The 20367-nt window shown below is 38.0% G+C and overlaps 1 protein-coding gene across 2 annotated transcripts in view; it reads left to right on the top strand.

Annotated features, from left to right (window-relative positions):
- The window catches only part of PPP1R21 (protein phosphatase 1 regulatory subunit 21), a 31181-nt gene that overhangs the window by 354 nt on the left and 10460 nt on the right, over positions 1–20367 (top strand). Inside the window, exons 2-16 of one of the 2 annotated variants that reach the window (XM_075749465.1) lie at positions 2136–2250; positions 2911–2979; positions 3324–3470; positions 5412–5513; positions 6215–6379; positions 6479–6537; positions 8929–9023; positions 11329–11381; positions 11828–11977; positions 15025–15126; positions 15199–15287; positions 16117–16253; positions 17228–17320; positions 19183–19310; positions 19680–19832. In XM_075749465.1, the coding sequence (XP_075605580.1) occupies positions 2206–2250; positions 2911–2979; positions 3324–3470; positions 5412–5513; positions 6215–6379; positions 6479–6537; positions 8929–9023; positions 11329–11381; positions 11828–11977; positions 15025–15126; positions 15199–15287; positions 16117–16253; positions 17228–17320; positions 19183–19310; positions 19680–19832 (1587 nt within the window). In that variant the 5' untranslated portion in view covers positions 2136–2205. The remainder of the gene's footprint in view (positions 1–2135; positions 2251–2910; positions 2980–3323; positions 3471–5411; positions 5514–6214; positions 6380–6478; positions 6538–8928; positions 9024–11328; positions 11382–11827; positions 11978–15024; positions 15127–15198; positions 15288–16116; positions 16254–17227; positions 17321–19182; positions 19311–19679; positions 19833–20367) is intronic. The other variant, XM_075749464.1, reaches the window with a different exon arrangement.

Genomic DNA, 20367 nt, shown 5'->3' on the forward strand with positions numbered 1-20367 from the left:
CCCTGCCGTGCCCCGCCCGGGGGAGCCGGCTGCTCTGTCCCGGTGCCGCCGTGGGGCGGCGGGGCCCTGAGCCTTCCCGCCCGGCTTGACTGCCTTCGGCGCTACGCTCCAGCCGGAGCGGGAGGCTGGTCAGGACTGAAACGCTGGGTTTTGTGGCGCCTTGAGGCGTTTGGGGCCCAGAGGTTGCCTCTTTGAGGAGAAGGCAAACTTGGGCAGACGGGGGAGGTGCGAGTTTGCAGGTGCCGAGGGAATGCCCTGGTGCCGAGTGCTGGCTGGGCAAGCTGGCCTGAGGAGGAAAGTGGCCTGGTCTGCAAAGCATCCAGTAGGACAAATAATGGGTTCTGCTGTGTCAGGGAAGTGAAACCAGCTGTGCTTTGCTTTGCTTCACCACTCCTCAGTCAGGCGTGAGGCTTAGTTATCTTTTTGGGTGTGAACGTTTGTTGAGGTCTTGGTCTTGTATCTTGCTCCCAAAGTCTGAGTTTGCTTTGGCTGGTGGATGTGGGAGTTCAGTGGTGTTTAGTAGTGCTTGCAGTGGTGTTGCAGCATCTTGGAAGTGAGGATGCTTGATTCCACACTTGCCTCGTGTCTGTTCCCATTGTTCTGCAGCTGCCCTAGGTGACTTAGCTTCCCGTTTTTGCTGCTGCTTAACGGAGTATTTGCAAAGACTTCTGGCCCATAGTGGAAAATGCCTTTCCTTTCCAAGGTGCTCGAGATGATTTCTTAAGCGGTGGAGCCTTGCTTAATACAGAACTCTTCATTCTTGTTTCTTCACTAAAAGGAAGAGGAGACTGTTGGTCTTGAATGGTGTAGTTCTTCAACAGCCTTGGGAGAGAAAGCCAGCACTTTATTTTTGCGTAGCCCAGCATCAGAGTGTTTGGCACAAAGCACTTGGCTGTATTTGACACCTTTCCCTACGCTACAGAACAATCCATCTTTAAATACTGTTCTCCTTGGAACTGCTATAAAAAAACCTGTACAGAATCTAAATTGTTCACAGATATTTATTTCTTTAATTCTTCCACAAAATCATTTTAATAAAACTGAATTAACTTTGGGGCTTTGTAGGTCACAGAGTTCATATTACTTGTTGCTTTCTACAGTGGCTCTGCTGTACCTTGGAGATTAAAAATGGTGCAAGATAAGGTCATTAAGGGAGTTTGCTGCTTGATTCCCGAATGAAACTTTGAAATGTGGACTTTTGCCTATAGCTTCTGAAAGTTCCAGCTACTGGATCCTCTTTCTTTTAGTATCATGGTGTCCAGAAGCTTTCTTTGGACTTCATCTTGCAACTTTCAGCCTGTGATGTTTCATTGGTTCTTTGTGGGAAGTATTTTTTGGTCTCATCCCACTTCTTGTGCAACAACTCAAGGGCATTGCAGGATCCCCTTTGCAGGTAACCCTCTTTTCTGTGCAAATGATCAGTCATTCAATTGGTTGTTTATTGTGTGCAGGTGGAAACAAAGAGTAGCCCTGGGAAGCTCTTTGCCTGTTCACTTGATCATGTTGTGGAAGCCAAGGAGAGAGGTAGACAAGAGCTTGATAGACTCAAGGAGTGCCGAGGGAAGTGCCTGCAAAAAGATTGATTTCTCTCTCGGTTCACAAAGCAGTCCAGAAGAAGGATGTATGTTTTCGGAGTCTCTTCCCCTTGAGTTGCAGCTTCTGGTGCTCTCACACAACTCTGATGGAGTAGTAGTCAAAAGGCTCTTTGAACTTGTGACAGCCTTTGGTGGATCACACTTCGTTCAGCTTGGGTGTCTCAGTGCAGCATGATTGAGCTACTTCATTCACTGCACCTGACATGTTCCTGCATTAATAGCTGTGGCAGAAAAAAAAGGCATAGGAAACTACTCCACTGCTTTTCCTTGCTAGGGAAACCCTGTGCTTGGAAGTCTTCCTGTGGTGCTCTTGCAAGTTTCTTCTCTTGCCTTTGTGATGCCCGAGCAGCACGGTGGGAATACTGCAGGGCAAAAGCCTGTGCTCAGCAATGTCAACTGACTTTTGACCTTTCAAATATATTCGGTCATCAGACTCAAAAGATTAGCCATTGCTGTTTTGCATTGAATCTTGCATTTTATGCATCTGTCAGAGGTATTCCCAAACACTGTACAAACTCTTTTAATTTATATCTGCAACAGCTGGACTCAGACATGTCAAATGAATACAAACTGCCATTGAAGAAACCAGGAATCAAGCAATTATCAAGGAATGGGAAGATGGAACTGTCGGTATCCTCATTGCTGCAGGGTAGAGGTACTCTGAAGCGACTGGGAAATAGATTTCTTGAGTATCACTCTTCACTGTAGTGATTTTAGGTCAGATTTGTGAACTATATACGTAAGGTTTAGAGGGCTTTTATGCATTTTTCTGAAGTGTTTGTCAAGCTATTCTCTCTGGATCATCTGCTGTTACCAGTAATAAGTATATTTGCATTAGAGTATAGTTAAGTTCTGGAATTGATACGGATTTTGATGTTATTGTGAGCCCTGCTTATGTTCTAGAACCAGTCACGAACAGTTTTGGGGAGAAGTGAGAGACTGAAATAGCACTGAATGCTAGCAAGAACTTGATTAGTCAAGGAAGAATTTGCAACTTTTCCATATTTGTTCACTGTTCTTCAAACTTTAACTATATTTAAGTAACTAATCTTCCAAGATACTCATTGAATAGGAATTATGTTCTATTTGACCAAAATGTTCAGATGGTAAAATAATTTCTTGTTTCCTGGCAATTCAGGATATGAATTGGATACATTTTTCAACCTGATACCACTGCTATCTACCTGAAGAGAATACTTTAAAAAGCACACACATCTGGTGCCCTCATGAGAGGATATGATGTTTTATACACATGCTAACAAATGACTTTTTATTCCTTTGTCTTGCATAGTTATTGGCATCTCTTATTTTTCAGCTTCGAGCTCAGAACCAAGTACTGAAAAAAGGGGTTGTAGATGAGCAAGCAAACTCTGCTTCTCTGAAGGTAATCTCCAAAAACTGCTTGTGCTATATGTATTAAGCTGTAGCAAAATAAGGAAATGGAAAGGGTAAATGGGAATACTTCTTACTCAAAGTATTGTGATTAAAAGAATAAAGAAGGACCTTGATTTAGTAAAAGAATTTCCATTCTGCAACTAGTCTTCATTGTTATCTATAAGTGCTGACTTGGAGACAGTGGAAGGTTGCTTCTTAATGATTAATTTCTAGAACAAAATACCTACTTGAGTGTGATCTGTGGGCTGCTCAAGGAAGTGAAATGAATTTTTTTACTTTAAAAGCAGTATTTTTTGTGTGAACGCTTTAAAATTAAACTTTTTGGTCATTCAGGAGCAACTGAAGATGAAGGATCAATCGCTGAGAAAGCTGCAACAAGAAATGGACAGCTTGACCTTTCGAAATCAGCAGCTTGCCAAGCGAGTGGAGTTACTTCAAGATGAACTTGCATTAAGTGAAGCTAGGGGCAAGAAGAACAAGGTGTGTGCTAAAGGCAAACAACTTGCTTAGAGGTCTGCTCCTCACCTGTCTATCTTATCCTGATTTCTAGCAGTAGTTGCTTTGTGTCAAAGGTTGAACTGAATGTTTTTGTCAGAACTTGCGTTATTAACTGACAGTGGTTTGTGGGTATTTTCACTAACAGATATTGATACATATAATAAATGCTAAGTAGCTCTGTACTCTTATTTCTGATGTCAACTAACTGATACTGAGTTGCTGTCTCCCTTTCCAGATATTTATTAAGTGTTCAAACAGCTGGGAAGGATCTTGGAGCTCTTTAATTAACCTGTTACTATGAAGAAAACTGATTATTTCTCATTTCCTATCCACACCTCCTTACTTTGTAGTTTTGACGTCGATTGGTTAACTCTTCAGCCTTCGGCTGTAGCTTTTTAGTAGGCTCTTATGTGAATCTTGTCAATGCTTTGAAATCAACATTTTTAGCTAGTGTTCATTTTGCTATTTCAAAGTGACAGAATAATTTCAGTACTGCATTCTTTATTTGCCAAAATACTTGCTGATTAAACCTGATTATATTATCCTCTAAGATCAGCCATGTTTTCTGTAGGTAACATCAGAATTCCAGGGGTGGTGTGTCTGGACTAGTTCTCAAGCATCGTTTGCTACCTTCCTCTTATGAGGAAACCCCTCTTAATTACTGTCATCTTTTCGGTTAGCTCCAAAAATGCTGTAGCTATCAAGACTGACACTAAAGAAATCATTCAACTGATCAGTAATGTGATCATTCCTTTTTCCCTGAATTCTTGTGCATTTTTTTATTATCCAGTCCCTAGACAAGCATACTGCCTGTGATTTACATTATTCATGCACCATAGTAGAGTGTTCTCCAAAATGCAATTTGGGCCTTCTGTTCTTTTATTTTATGTTACTTACTACTTTGCTAGACATGTTTCCAGATTTTGAAGGAATTCAGCCTGGCTTGAGTAGCTTTGCAAACCACTGCCACCAACTTTCCTTTCCTGTTCAACTGTCAGAATGCACAGTTTTGTATGTATTTTTCTAAGAAGTGTTTGTACAACCTTTTAAATATGTTCCCTTTAGTTTTACCTGTATGGCCTCATTGTATTGAACATACCCCTACTAAATTTCCCCTTACTTAAGAGACTTGCCATTGGGAGATCATGTAAATCACATCTAAAACTATTTAAATTAAGATGTGGATAGATGATCTGTGTCAGGCTGCAGTCCTTTTAGGAGGAGGAGAACATATGCGTATATCTTGAGTGCTGTATCATAGGCTGACCTCAGATACAGAGGTGGCTTAGCTGTCCTAGCTGTCCAAAGCACTTGAAGTTCAGTGTGCAGTTTAGATGTAAACAGTCTCCCACTACCTTTGTTTCTCTGCTCTACCACACTGTCATGGTGGACAGTGAAGACCCTGTGTTTTCCAGTGCCACCCTGTGCTACAGCCTGCCACGGAATAGTGCACTTTCAGTGAGTATTCCCGGTCCCTGCTGAGACCGGGACCAGCTTACACTGGTGGGGGGAGATGTGCCTTACACACAGCTCCCAAAACAAATAAGCCTGTGTGCATAGGTTTTCGTATTACTGACTGTGGGGAATCATGCAAGATTCAAATGATGTCAAACGGACACTGCTCATACAAGCAATTTCATGTGTGTGAATATGATGGATGAGGAGAGCCCTTCCTGAGTTGTCATGGAGTTAGCATTCTACCACTATACAGTAACAACTGTGTGAAGGAAAGAGTGCTGCTCTTAGGCTGATGTTGTGTGCGATATGTGTACCTTTTGATATCTTAGTCAATGTAAGAAAGATACACACTCGTGTGCCTCTATTGGGAATTGGCGATGGGAAGTGTTTTCAGATACTTGGGGATGGTCTTTGGGATACCCTTAGAGACCTGGAGATAATGAATGCATTTTCTTTCTTTTTTAGAAAAGTGCAGAATCCTCATCTCAGTTGACTCAAGAGCAGAAAAGTGTCTTCAGTGAAGATCTTCAGAAGAAGATAGAAGAGAATGAACGACTACATATACTTGTGAGTGAGACTTTTTTAGCCTTTCTTTTTAGTTCAGAAAACTGGTCACACAAGACAGAGAAAACAAAATGCCATCTGAAAATGAGTGGGTTTAGAAGCTTAGTTGTATGCAAAACAGTAGATTAGATTGGATAGCTTATTTATAAAGATGTTCACTGGGAAAATGAGAAAGTATTTTGACTTCAGATTCTTAAGACCGTATGTGGAATAAACATCTAAATGAGAAAACATGTGTTACGTGAGTTAAGTGACGCTTAGCTACTCTGCTGAAAATAGGTGTATAGTTGGTACTGGGTGGAAACTTCGTTTTAGTTCATGAACTGTTTCAGAATTGCCTTAAAGCTTAAAATATTTTCTGCAAGTTGCCATAACTAAGTCAGGAATTACTTAACTGAAATGGAATGTATTTTGCTTTGGTTTAGAAAACTTGAGGAAAAACCTTATGGCTAAAGTTTATTTTTTCAGGTGTCTACTACTAATGGACAATATATCTAAGGAATGGTTGGTACCACAAAATTTTAATAAACACAAAGTTCTTTTTTCCTGAATCTTTTATCTATCAATGTCATCATAAAATTTCTATTTCTCTGAGAGCTAGTAATTGTTGTTAACCTGGACTGGCTAATTAAATTAGTGTAACTCATAGGACTAGATTCTGTAGTAAAATGAAGCTTTTACGATTTCTGCTTTTCTTCTTTCAGTTCTTTGAAGCAGATGAGCAGCATAAACGTTTAGAAGCGGAGCTGAGAACTAGACTTGAGGTTTTGGAAACTGATGCTGCCCAGCATCAAGCTGTGGTGGACAGTTTAACGAGGAAATACACAGATACCATAGAAAAGCTGCAGAATGATAAAGCCAAATTAGAAGTAAGGAGTTTTTCTCTTACTTGCAAGTTTGAAAAGTTTTGAAATGACATGTCTTGCTTTGTCAGTACTTACATTGTGAGATTATCTTCTTGCATAAAGATCAAGTCTCAGACACTAGAAAGAGAAGCTAAGGACTGTAGGCTTCGAACCGAAGAATGGTAAGTGTTTTTCTTTAATAAAAAAATTGATTTCAAGAAATAACTGCTGTTATTTCCAGATTAACTGGATTATTTTTAGACAAGAATACGTTAAAAAAACCCCCAACCAATACAACAACAAAATCTTTGATAAAACTCAAAATACTGGGCAACAGCACATTAACATTAAGACTGTGCAGATCAGATCCCATTTCCATCTGCTGAATATGTAACTAGACAATCAATTCCACAGATTCAGCTTTTAGTAAGAACAGTTTTGTTGCCAAGCTATTTTAAGTAGCTGTGAAGCTGATGAAAGCTTGAAGAATTTATTTGTAATGGAATATTATAAAAAGTAAAGAAATTACTGAACTTGTAAGAAACAAAGATATGTGAGTTTTTACAAACTAGTTCTAAAAACAAAGCTTGGGTAAGGTATGCTGAGACAACCAACTGAAGAGTTTCAAAAATTCCCCTCCACCCCAAAAGCTTCTTGAACAATTGCTTTTGCTTCAGGTATAACACACTGAGCTAGAAAGTTTTTTGTTGAAGGATTGTATTGTTAGTTTTGGAATATCTTCATTGTCTTGAAGACAAGTTGTTGAAAATGGGAAGAAGTTGAGGACTGTGGGCCAAATCAAATGAGGATGCACTTCTCTGAGGCTTATTATTGAGGTGCATTTTTAAAGATACATGTGCAGTTTAGATCTTTAATGTAATGGATAAAATGCATAGTGAATGATCAGGTGAAGAGTTCCTTCTTTCAAATGGTAACCTTGAAGTATGTATTTTAATTATTTTGATAGATGCGAAGATACTTGAATTCCAATAACTCTCCTCTAATACAGGTCAGGGTTTCACTAAGAATGACTTGCAAAAGAGGATGAAAGCTGTGTTTTGCTGCTGTTTGCTTTTTTTGTCGTGTTTGAAAAACAGTGTAGTCTTAATCTGCTACTATTCAGTTCAGAGCTTGTCTGTCATGTTCTATGATGACTGGGTAATTAATGTAATTGCGAGAAATTGTCCCTACCACTTAAGAATAGAGGCTTCTTAAACAAAATAAAGCCTGACACTTCCTTATTTTAAACGCTGAAATCAGTATCTAGTGAACACATGACAGAAGATGTCTTTTAAAGTACAGCTCTTCTGTTTTCCCCACTCTTTCAGGGGAAGGAATCCATTTGCCTCTGGCACCTAGGCTTTATTCAGGAAAGCCAGGGGATACAAGATTTGACAGCCTGCATGCCTTGAAAATTAAAGGGCAGAATGTAAACCAAACTACTTGTTTGCTGTTCCTTTATAGTACAAAAAGGAGACATCTGTACCTTTGCAGTTTGTCTTTGAGTTTTTCTATCATGCCCAATGCTACTGTGGTTCATGCTGTACAGTTTCTATGCAATTTTGGAGCTGCTCTTTGAGAAAAGTGTTTGTTAGTGCGCATGAGCTACTTATTGGCCAGTTTCTTCATATCTTGCTTGACTATTTTGGATTTTTTTCCTTGTTAGTCCTGATAAATTTCCACATAACAAGTGTTTTTGTAAAAAAAGGAAAAAAATCCCTGTCACTTTGATACCTTCCCCCGACCCTCCATTATATGTGCAGGAGTTCTAGATGTCAAACGGGAAGCAAAACAGTGAAGAATTTGGGGGCCTAAGTTGGGTAAGGTGTGGAATTTGGTCTGAATCAATATGCATTAATCTTTGTTGATGTATGTATATAATGCTGGAATATGTTACTGTTCATCTCAAGAATCTATACTAATGATATTAGTAGTCTTAATAACTTAGATTCATGCCTATGTACACAGTCAAATGCAAGCGAAGCAGATTGAGAGAAAAATCATTTAAGAATGCATCAGAAACATAATTGCTGAGTCTTGTGGGAATGAGCTGCATTATAGCAGTGTTTAAATATTGGGCTTTGAAATGCTTGTGAGGTATTTCTAAGAGTGAAGTGACATAGTTAACAGAATTACTGAAAGCTCCTTGCATATTGGAATATTGCATCGGATACATAGTAAATAATTTAAAGGCTCTTTTGCATTCCTATTCAAATTCTGGTATAAAAGAATACCTTCATATAGCTCATACAGTAATTGCAGAATTGGAAAATAATGTAAAAATAACTCCAAAGTAAGTTGAGCTTCTCAAGAATGGAACATAGGATTTAAAAATTTATTGCATCTTTCACTGCGTTTGTTAGGGATTAAAATACAATATCATATATTAATATGACATAAAGGAGGAAAAATTATTCCTACTGTCTTATTTCTATCTAACTTCTAGAGAAAGACAGTTACCTGTATACTCAAGGGATGCTTATGGTGAGCTGTGGTGTTGGTGATACAGTTTAAATTTTAAAGGTTTACACTGTGTGTGTGTGTAGTTTTTCATTTGTCTTTTTGTTATTTAGCCAGCAACAGTTAAAGACTCTTCAAGCAGCTTTGGGCAGTAGACTAGAAGAATCTCTATGCATAATCAATGAAAAAGTACCTTTTAATGACACAAGTACGTATTGCCTTGCTCTGGGTTTCTTGTTTAATTTTAGGTATCCATCTGGAGGAAGTACTCCTTAGGAACTAACATGTATTAGCTGTAAGAAGTGTTGAACATCTGAACAGATACTTGGAGGCAATTGCAATAAATATTCATAATACTTGTCATAATCTTGTTTAGTGATCTTAAAATACCTAGTTTTTATATTTTTCTATATATCTGTAGTGCAAATTAAAACTTTTGAAGGCTTCTGATTAATATGCCACTTGTCTGTCTTAGTATTGACAGAATGCTGTAAAAGATGAAGGAACATGGTCAATTTACTGGTTTCTCAACAAAGATTTCTGTAGTTACACATCTCAGAGTATTATTTTGGGCAGGGTATATTCAAGAGTTACAGTAAGTTAAGATGGGGATAAACTAGTGACTGCAGAGATATTGACTTAATGTGTCTCCTGTCTGATCAGGGAACACCCAGGCTAGGTTCTTATCCATGGTTTGTCTTGGACTAATTCATCTTTTCAGGGGGAAAAAACAACCAACCCCTTTGAATTTGGAGATTTTACCTGAAGCAACCTCTTTTTTTCTGCTTCCTTTCCAACTGCTACTAAATAAACTGAAAGGAGTGCTCAGCCTTTGCACTGCTTTGGTACAAGAGTTGGTTAGTATGTGCCAGATCAGTGCTATGTATTGGGTGCTTTCGTAAATAGCTTGAACACAAGGTTGTAGTCGGGTAGGCAGCAGTTTGTACTCTTTTGGCGTTGAGACTAGAAGGACCTGGAATAGTGAAAAAGCTGAAAGTAGTGGAGAAAGAGGAACAGAGAAGTGAAAACAGGCTGTTGAATTTCTGGTAGGTTTTATTGGTAGCTTTTGCATTTTTCATTCAGTTTAAAACTTGATGACAATGTTTTGAATAGCCTTAGGTTCTCCAAAAGCTGATCCGTCAGGGTGCTGCAGGGGTGAGCCTTCCAAGTTCTCCACTGGCTTGACAATCCAGTAAGACTTGGCTTAGAAACACCAGATCATCTTCTTTGTAGGAAATGTTGACTCTCATACAGCATGTTATGCTTAGGTGTTGGGGCCTTGAGTTCATACCGTTTTCACTTTTTTCCTCTCACAAACATCATTTTATTTGTCATTTGCTGCCTCTTTCTACCTTTCTGGCTTCTTTAGCTGATTTTTTTTTTACAGGTGGTTATCATTGTAGTTGGAACTTTGCAATTAATTTAGTTATCTGCTCACTCAGCTACCATAGCGTGATGTTTTTGCATGCGTGGAAAACACTACAAATAGTGGACAGATCTTTCATGATAGAAGAACGAAAGAAAGGCAGGAAATGTTTGTCTGCTATGGATTCCGAATGTCTTGCTATAGGCTCTGTAGTTGGTTTTAAGTGTAACTAGCAGCTGGCTTCAGTTTCATAACAGTCAAATGACTTTTTGACTGCCAAGCATGATTTCAGGAGTAGAAAGATAACAAAAAAGTTCTCTGAAGCGTTTCCTTATGAGTAGGATTTGTTAATTTTGAACAGTGTTTTTTGTTGTGAGTACAACTACCTCTTCCCATGTGTTAACTGTCAAATGTGAATGATACAAAAGGAGTAAGAAGCTGTAAATTTCCTTTGAGTGCAAGTTTTAAACTAAAATGGCTATTATTCCATTTTACTGAGGATGGATGTGAACCCTTTTAAACCTGTAAGACTTTGTAAGCTGTTCTCTAGCTGCAAATATCCTTCTACCTCTTCAAAAATTGTGCCCACTTGTAACTGAATAATCATTCTAGTTAATCTGTAACTGGAACAGAATGCTGAAATATGTGGAGACTACATATTCTAAATTATCAACAAATCAAGTACATACAGGAGCTTTTTTAAATATGCAAACTATTAAAAAATACATTAATCTTATTTGACAGTCCCTGGAATGTAGTTGAATTTGAAGATCATCTTGAATTCTTTAAGGGTCTGGGTTTAAGATTTTGACTATTGTTAGTGATGAATACTGTTCTTTTGGGCAAGAGGATTCTGCTCTTACCTATCAATTTCAGGGTGTTCAGATAGTTAAATTTGATTTACAATTGGAGGCAAGTATAGAAGTGCTTTCTCTCCACCTAGTCACAGTAATGGCTCTTAAGTGAGGATGTTTAGGCCTACTTTATTGAAGCCAATTGTTTGTATCTTTTTAGTTAATATTACTTACAAGAACTGTAATATTACTGCAATGAAATATTATATTTAAAAAAAAAATCACTCTTTACCAATAAATGTGTCTTAAATTGTGATTGTTTAAGTGCGTATAACTCAATTTTTGTCCTATAGGATCTAATCGGTACAATGCTCTGAATGTACCATTACACAACAGAAGATACCAGGTAAGCACTTTTTGTGGCTTCATATCTAAAGATGCAACTTTCTACACAGATACTGAATAAAACCAGTCATTTTAGTGACCCAAAATGGCAGAAGAGAGCCTATCTTACTACTATCATGATATTCCAAGGAAATTTCTGTCCACAGAGCCTCAGCGCTTTTCAAAGGTAGTCCGTACCACTCTTATGGCGAGGAGTCAGGTGTCTGCTCACCTCGCTTCACCAGAGCTAATACATTGACTACTGGCTGATGATCACTGTAGGTATTAACTCAGGCGTGCCTTTCTAAAAAGAATGGCAAAAAGGTTTAGTATTTGTCTTGAAATTGCTCAGAATATTATTTTACTATGCCCATTGTTGAAAGCAACTTTTTGTATCCAGCCATAGATTTTTTTTCATATTTAAATAGATATGTGTCAAATATAATAATTTAATAACTGTCTTTACAGCTGAGGTTGCGAGACCTTGCTGGCCAGGCGCTGGCTTTTGTTCAAGAACTTGTAACAGCTCTTTTGAACTTCCATACGTACACTGAGCAGAAGGTACAGATCTTTCCAATTGATTCTGCAACAGACACTATATCACCGTTAAATCAGAAGGTAAAGCTTACAGATTTTAGCTACAAGTATATTTAATTATATAGACTTCCATGAGTGAATAACCTTAGTCATGCAAACTTCTACCATTTTTACTGGAATGCTGTGAGTGTGTTCCTGAGAGGCAGCCTCTCCTGCATGAGAAGTCTTTTTCTATTGGGTGAATTCTCTGAATGTGGGTGAAGGTGTAGCTGCAGAGAATCCTTTTCCCCTCTACCACCGCTCCAAGAGTGATATGATAGTCAAATCAAGGCTTTGCTTTTTAAGTGCTAAATTAAAGTGCATTTGTCAAAAGTTCAGCTGACTTATTTTAAAATACACAAATATTGCACTACTAAATAGATGCTTGTCTTAGTTAATGCACTGGGGGATGGGAGATGCTGAGACTCTCTGTTTCGAGTGTTTAACTGTAACGTGAAATAAACTGGATGTAAGGTAGGCTTATGAGGGAGAGAACTTGGACTCTGTTCCCCTGTCAAAAACCAACTTGACACAGATAGCCCAAAATTAGATTATAAAGACCTTTCCTGTAAGCGTTCTGAAGCTTCAAGTCTGTGAAGCACGTTGAAATTATTATGAGAAACCTGGCCTCTTCCTGTGCAACTCCGTAAGAACACTTTTCTGAAAGTATTATTCAGAGCTGTTAAGCTGCGTCTTTTGACTTTCTATGACATGAAGCATAGAAGAGAACTTTGTGCACAAGGATTTGCATGGGGCTGCATATATGTATGCTTTGGAATAAACATTGTTTTAGCATCGAGTTGTTGACTTCATAGTTCAAGTGAACACGTGCATTTAAGTTACTGGATGACAGTATTTTCTGGTTCAGACTATCACTTCAATTTAGTAGTTTGTAGGGCTCAGACAGGCTACCAAGATGGACGTGATTTGCATTCATCAAATGGCTGCAATGCATGTAGTGACAATGTTAACTGTAACAAAACTGCCCTGTTCTTGGGAAGACCTCCTTTAATCTCTTTGCAGGCAACAAGTATCCTTGAACATGTTTATCCACTAGAGAAATCCCACTCTATTTACTTTCTCAGTTGTTTGAACTGTTTGAATAAAGAATATGCTTTTACGCTTTTTACAGCATAGATCTTAGTTTAACAACATTTTCTTGCTCCTGCCACCAAATGTACTCAAAATGGGATATCCTTCTTGTGGAAACTATGTGCCTCTGTCATCTTCCAATTCCTTTGGGGCAGGAACTGTGTCTTCTTGTTTATGTGGCCCAGTGTGGTGATTGGATTCTACAGATACTACTGCAGTTTACACTCTGGGAGTAAAACCAGGTTTTTTAGACATCATTTCTCACGCTTTTTTTTTCTTAATGTCCTAGTTAATGCTTCTTTGTTGCTTTTCAGCAGAGAAGTGCTTTCACACAGCTGAAACATGCAGCTTAATCAGAACTGTAATTTGATTCTCCTTTTCTGATAATTCACTCTGATTCAGTAGTTCAGGCTTTGTTTGTTTTCATAATTGTCTCTTGTAGTCTGCCCCATTGTGTATTCATGACCTAATTGCCTCAGTATGCGCTACCTCTCAGGGCTTTTGCCATGACTTTCCAGTGATGAAGGATCTTTTGTCACTCACTGAAGCTGCTGTTGCTCCTGTATTTTTGATTAATTTATCTATTTGCTTGGCAAGTGTTCTCAGTGTGCTCTTAGCTCCTCCACTGAGTGGTTCAAAAACCTCCCCTTAATGTGGTAGAGAAAACAAGCCAAGTGTCAGGTAGTGGCTTAGCACACTTGCACTGATTTATTTTTCCCCAACTCCAGGTCTTGTCTGGCGTTTTCGAGCTATTTTCCCCACCAAACACTCAAAGTAGATGTGGACAATTCCCTTCCAGGTTCAAGTATTCCTTTTCTCTTTAAGTATTGGATTGCTGGGTTCTGCTGGGTCTTCAGCATCGTGCCAGATAACTCCAGTCCTCTCTCTTGCAACACAAGTCAGGAGCATTCTGCATGTGTTACTTCTTCCTCCTTAGATTTAGGAGTTTTCCCTAATTCCATCCAGATTTCTGCATGCATGAATGAGAGCTTGGCATCTCTCTTTTCTTGTTAACACTGTGTTGCTGGACTGTAATAATACAAGAAGTAATTACAATTTCTCATACCCTATTTGCCTGGGATCTTTAGCTACGATTGTGGTATAAATAATCAAAGGTGAAGGTATCTTTCTGTGGGGTAGAATAAAAACCAAGATTACTTTTGACTACCAATGTCAGTCTATGGAAAAAGCTTTTTGTAATACTGTGGTATCAAAACTGAAAGCTGATGGTACTGTTATGTTTCGATTGCGTGTAAGAGTAAACACCTTTTGTTCTCAGGTATACTTTTTTTTAAGGCAAAATTAGCCATAGAATTTACTTAAGCAACTTCTAGCAAAGTCAGGCAGTTCTGTGAGGCCAAAATTTCACAATTGCCCAAACCTGTCACAGTTCTTGAAAGTAAGGATTCTCCCTTGGTTACTGCTCTGTCCTTTGCATTGGCATAAGCATGCTTCGACCCATGTTGAAAACTGGACTGGATACAGATAAAGATTAAAATGTATCTCTTGCTCTCAGTTTTAACTGGGTTTACATCTTCAATACTTTGCACAGCGTAGCTGTGCAAATGTTTGTGCTGATGCATGGGACAAGAAAGGTAGTATAGTTTATTCTGGTGGCTTAATGATGCATGGATCTAGGTTTAATTTAATGGAGTTGAGCAAGGAATGCAAGAATGTTTAAATTCAAAAAGCAGAGGTTTGGTGTGTTGTGCATGCCAGTTAAAATGAGATAGGGTGCTGTAGCAAAGCCCTAGGTGGGGTTTTGCTTGGCCTTCCATTGTAGTCTTTACTATTTCTCACTTTCCCTCAAGGTGTGTGTTTGCGTGTCCTGTAGGAGAGGTTGCTGTACATCACTTGACTGTTATATCTTATTATTGACATTCTGGAGATCACTTAAGATGACAGATGCTTTGCTAAAGTGGACTGTTCATTTGTTAACTCAAAACAGTTTGCAAGAGCCTTCAGCAAGCACCATTTTAAAATCTCTCTGCACTCAGTTCTCACAGTATCTTCATGAAAATGCTTCGTATGTTCGCCCTCTGGAGGAAGGAATGCTTCACTTGTTTGAGAGTATTACAGAAGATACTGTGACAGTCCTGGTAAGATTTATTTTTAGTATTGGAAAAGATGTTTACGCAGCAAAAATACTTATGTGTTGTTTTTCCTTCCAGGAAACAGCTGTGAAAGTGAAGGCCTTCTCAGAACACTTAGCTTCCTACCTATGCTTTTTAAGAAAGATTCTTCCTTATCAGTTAAAAAGGTACTTTTGATTTGATCAAATTAAAGGCGTACCAAGTGCGAGGTGTGCAGCATTGTCAACATCTACAACTCGAATATTAAGTCAACCCTTAAAGCACTCTGGCTTAAAAGGCAGAATTTTTTTGTCTGCTGGTTTTTGAGCCTTTAGGTTATGCATGGTTTTTTTCAGCTGGACTTTAAACCCATGTATTGTAAAGCCTTTTTCCCTGCATCACAGATGAGGCTTTAATGAAACCTGCAGAGATTTTTAATGTTTCTTAATGTATACTTAATAGTATTCAGGTTTTATACACTGAAACTGTTAATTTCTTGAGCCAGCCTGAAGATTATCATGCAGTAAATATAGCAATGTAGTAAAACTTGGCCAGCTGCACATCCCTTCTGCAGTGAAAATCTTTGTTCCCGAGTGGGTTGAAGGGAGGTGAATTATTAGTGCAAAGGATTACTTAAAAAGAGGTTTTGGATTAAGGAAGAAAAAGCTTTTTTTATGCCTTTTTTGTACCTGTTCTCCTGTTCCTTAGGAAACAAAAGATAAATTTATATGTAGTAGAGGAAAAAGTCTTTAAACTGATGCAATCAATTCCTTGCAGTGAGCATAAACTGTTCTTGGCTTGTGACTGAAGTTCCTAAGAGTGGGGGTAGTACATGTACAGAATAATTTTCATGTATTGCTAAGTTACTCTGATATGGTAACCTTTCTAAAATAAATTCCTAGTCTATTCTTGCTTTGGACTGGGGATGTAGAGAACACTCATCTGCTCCAAAACTCATGAACTTGTTTTTTGACAGTTGCTCACTTTTTAAAAAAAAAATAATTCATATATTCCTAGTTTGGAAGAAGAGTGTGAGTCTTCTCTTTGCACAGCTGCTTTAAGAGCTAGAAATATGGAGCTCCACAGAGATATGAAAAGGTTGACTGCAGTCTTTGAGAAGCTACATACATACATTAGTCTTCTTGCATTACCAAGTAAGTGCCAGTTTGGGCTCGGTTACATTGCAGCTGGAAGGCACTGGTTTTCCTTTAGGACCAGTGTTGGGGTTGGGTTTTTTTCCTTGTTTTTTAAACCACACACACACACAATGCCACTTCTATGCTAGAGGAAAACCAGACTAACACTACTCTTTAGGTACAGCCCAAAATATGGGGCAAGTGAGTTCTGCAATATGCTCTGTCATACTGGACCCTCGTTTATCCAGGTTGGAAGACTGAGTTTGCTATCGAGTGTTTCTTTAATGCTCCACCCTCTTCTTTCTGGATAGACATGGGCATGGTGCAGGCCTGGAAATTACCAAGCAGTCACATGCACCACATTTTAGATAGTTAACTATAGAGGAGAAGAAATGACTGTAGGTTTTTATGGTATGATTGACAGTATGTCTTTTGTCATCTCTTAATCATGAAATTGTTAATAAACTACATTTTATTACTAATTATAATTTCCAGCTCCTCCTATTCATAAGATTATTAAACCACCACTCTCATGATAATGACTAAATAAAATCAGGTAAAACCTTTGTGTGTACATGGATGGGGAAATTATCTCCAAATGCGTGCTGTAAATAAGAGGAAACAGTTATTGTGTAGCTGCAGGTTATTTCAGTCCTCATTCTTACAAGGACCCAGATGGTCCTTCCTACGGCAGCGAACGTGTAAATCTTTCTACATGTGTAATTGCTTTTTGAGACCAAAACAGTTAATGTTTGTAAAATATGAATGAAACTTAGGGAACTTGGAAATCTTTTACCTGCCTACTCTGGCAAAATTTGGTATATATACATTTGATACCGAAGGGGAAATTTAAGTAAATGAATCTGTTGTTATTCTTATGCTCCATGCAAATGTTTCTAGTAGGTGGAAACTGGATTATTTTCAAATCTAACTCTTTTCATTCAGTCATTTTTTAGTGTTGTTTTACTTTCCTTCCTATGTGGTACTCTTAGGTACAAAACCAGAAGGACTTCTTCGGACAAATTACAACTTGGTGTTTACAAACATTGCTGCAAGTCTTCATGGATTTCATGACATTTTAAAAGGTGAGAGTACAGGAATGTTGTTATGTTTCAGCTCTGCTTCTTTCTGTTTAACATAGCACACATGAACTTTCTCTGTAACCATGTTAAATGTGTAATATGTGATAAATCTGGTTTGTTTTGCCTTTACAAATTAAGATAAGAAACTAAACCTTCTAACTGCTTGTTTTGGACATGCATGCATTTTTTCCATTCCTCTGTTCTGTTAGCTTTGTTCTTCTAAGTTGCTGGAATATTTAATTGTGGCATTCTTGATCTTCCTGAGCAGTATCACTTTACTGTCTGAATTTCATTGCTCTAGCAGAACTAGCATACAGAATGGGATACCATTAAATGTACATATTTTCCCCTGCTTACTTACTGTTGACTTAGTACCTGCCTTCAAAGTGGAATTTTTCCTTACCATTTTTAGGGCAATTACTATTTTTATGTGAACATAGAACCAAAGCTTATGAAAAAGTCCGTGTTTGAAACTTTTTGAAACTTAACTTCCTCCTTGAAAATGACTTACCTTTCTTTTATCAGAAGAACGTGGATATGTTACATTTTCAGTGAAGCAATGTTCGGTTAAAGCTTGGGGAGCTTCAAAACACTGATGTCCATGTATATCCTAGAATTTCTGTACCATGTACTGTTCCCAGGGAGAAAATAATCCATATAGGTGAATTAATACTAGTCAGCTGTTTAAACACTAAGCTTTTACAATTTTAAGCAGAATTTGTTTTGTTGTCTCTTTTAGTAAAACATCAATAACATGCCCCCATTTTGCAGAGTCTCTGTTTTAAAAAAAGATTATATTAGAGATTCTACCTCAAACAAAATGGGACACTAAACCAAGAGTTTTGTAGCATAGATAAGTTTATTGATAAATACCTTCTACCTCTTAATATTGTTGCTATAATGTAAAATCAACCCAACTTATACTTTGACAAAGGAAATAAAGAAAATAGAAGTACTGAAGAAAACTGTCAGCAGAATTCATTAGCTAGCAACAGAAATGTTGTGCTTAACATCTAATACTCCCATACTCCAGAATGCTTGATTTGTTACTTTTCTCCTTCCTTCCTTCCCAACCCAAACTAATTTCCAGCTGCTTAGGCTTGCCTCAAATTGTAACTCCTGGTGCTGATGACCTGGGACTTCTCCATTCTGTAGCAATAGTACTTTATTGTAAAATAGGTGCAAAACGTTCACTTGTCAAATAATTACTTATTTATAATTAGGCCACCTTGAGAATGTTTGTTCTTACATGAGAAATACGTGAGTCTTTTTAAATTTCAGTGCTGTTGAAATTAATTAGTATATTTAAGCTAAGATGGTTTTTGTGAATGACTTTCAAAAAGTTTTGAGGGGTTCTTCCCCCCTCTCTGAAGACTGTTCTGTTAATTTTGCCTGAAAGAATTTTAGAATATAGGAAGTAGCATTCTAAACTTCCGGTAGTCTTTTAGATTTGCTCTTCCCTTACAAGTCATGTAAGCTTAACACTTGGATATTGAACATGACTAAAAATTCTACTTTTGAGTGTCCTGATGTGAACACCTGGACATGGAAAGTAGAGTTGTGAAATGAGGTGCTAGTTCAATGTGAGCTCGGATCCCCTATATAGCTATGACTTCTGGGATACAGAGCACACTTAAATACACACCTTTATTCCGCCTTGTGTAACAGGCATAATGCCTATTCCTCATAGTCACAAACAGTTGTCTAAGGCAGTATATTGAAGAACTAAGAGTGTCTGGACTAAACTTGTATACAACTTAGATGGGAGAAGCATTTGAAGCCTGAAGTCATAAGAATTTGAAAATGGTTGCTGAAATAGACAAAAATCATAATTTAACATAAATGTGGTTTTTTCTTTTTCCTAGATATTTCCAAGCACTACAGTCAGAAAGCTACTTTAGAACAAGATGTTCCAACTGCCACACAGAAACTCATAACTACAAATGACTGTATTTTATCCTCTGTTGTGGCCTTAACAAATGGAGTGGGCAAGGTAATGGATACTTTTGGTTCAACATAATGCCCTAACTTGCTTGTGCAGGTTTGGATTTTTTTAAAAAATCTTAACTGAATTATTTGGAAAATCTACGTGTGCTTCTGATTATTAATAATCTATAGTATCAGGTTTGTTCTAAGGTCTTTTCAGACTACAAGTTAAAAAAACCTGAATGGGTGATAATGTGAAGAGGAAGCTTTGTGTGAGTAAGGTCTAAGTTATGTGGAAAAGCCCATGGCTTGTTTGAAATTCTTATTGTGAAGTCCAATTTCACTAAATACTTGTCTTGCTCTTGAAAGAGGAATTGCTCTGGTGAATCTTTCTGGTCAACTTCATTCAAAAAGTGACTTTTCTTGATGTGTCCAGATTGCATCATTCTTTAGCAACAACTTGGATCACTTCACTGCTTCGTTGAGCTATGGCCCTAAAGGAGGAACAGAGTTCATCAGCCCTCTTTCAGCTGAGTGTATGCTGCAGTACAAGAAAAAGGCGGTTGCTTACATGAAGAATTTGAAGAAGGTTTGTTCAGCTAGCATCCTTGCACAGAGAAAGCACAGTTCTGTTGATAGCTGGTTATGCCAAACAGAATACAAACTAAGGATTTTCAATATTTGGAATGGATGAGAGTCTCTGAATGAGAATCTTTGGCTGAAGAAATAGAACCTTTAGAGCAATAATGCTATTGAAAAATCTAGAGAGCATACAACTGAGACTGCCAATTCTGCCCTTACTCATTTCCACTAATTATTTCTGTGCCAAGACTCCAAGGAGATGAGGGTAGCTTCTTATTTAAACTTCCTCCCGTATTCACCAGGAATATGGAGTGAATGACATCGTATTCTTGTACTTGCATTCACTGGAAGACAGTAGAGAGCAATAAGAAAAAAAGGCAGCTAAAAAGGAGGTATGTTGGAGAAAATGTGCTGAACCAAAGGATTGAACACTGTCAGATCTCCCTGTTGTCTCCATTAAAACTAACAAATATGAGATGGTGTGCTTAACAGTTTTTTATTACATCACTTTACTGCAGTGTCTGTAAAGTGGACCTTAAGAT

Source organism: Balearica regulorum, chromosome 3, assembly GCF_011004875.1.
Source record: "Balearica regulorum gibbericeps isolate bBalReg1 chromosome 3, bBalReg1.pri, whole genome shotgun sequence".
Classification (NCBI taxonomy): Eukaryota; Metazoa; Chordata; class Aves; order Gruiformes; family Gruidae; genus Balearica; species Balearica regulorum.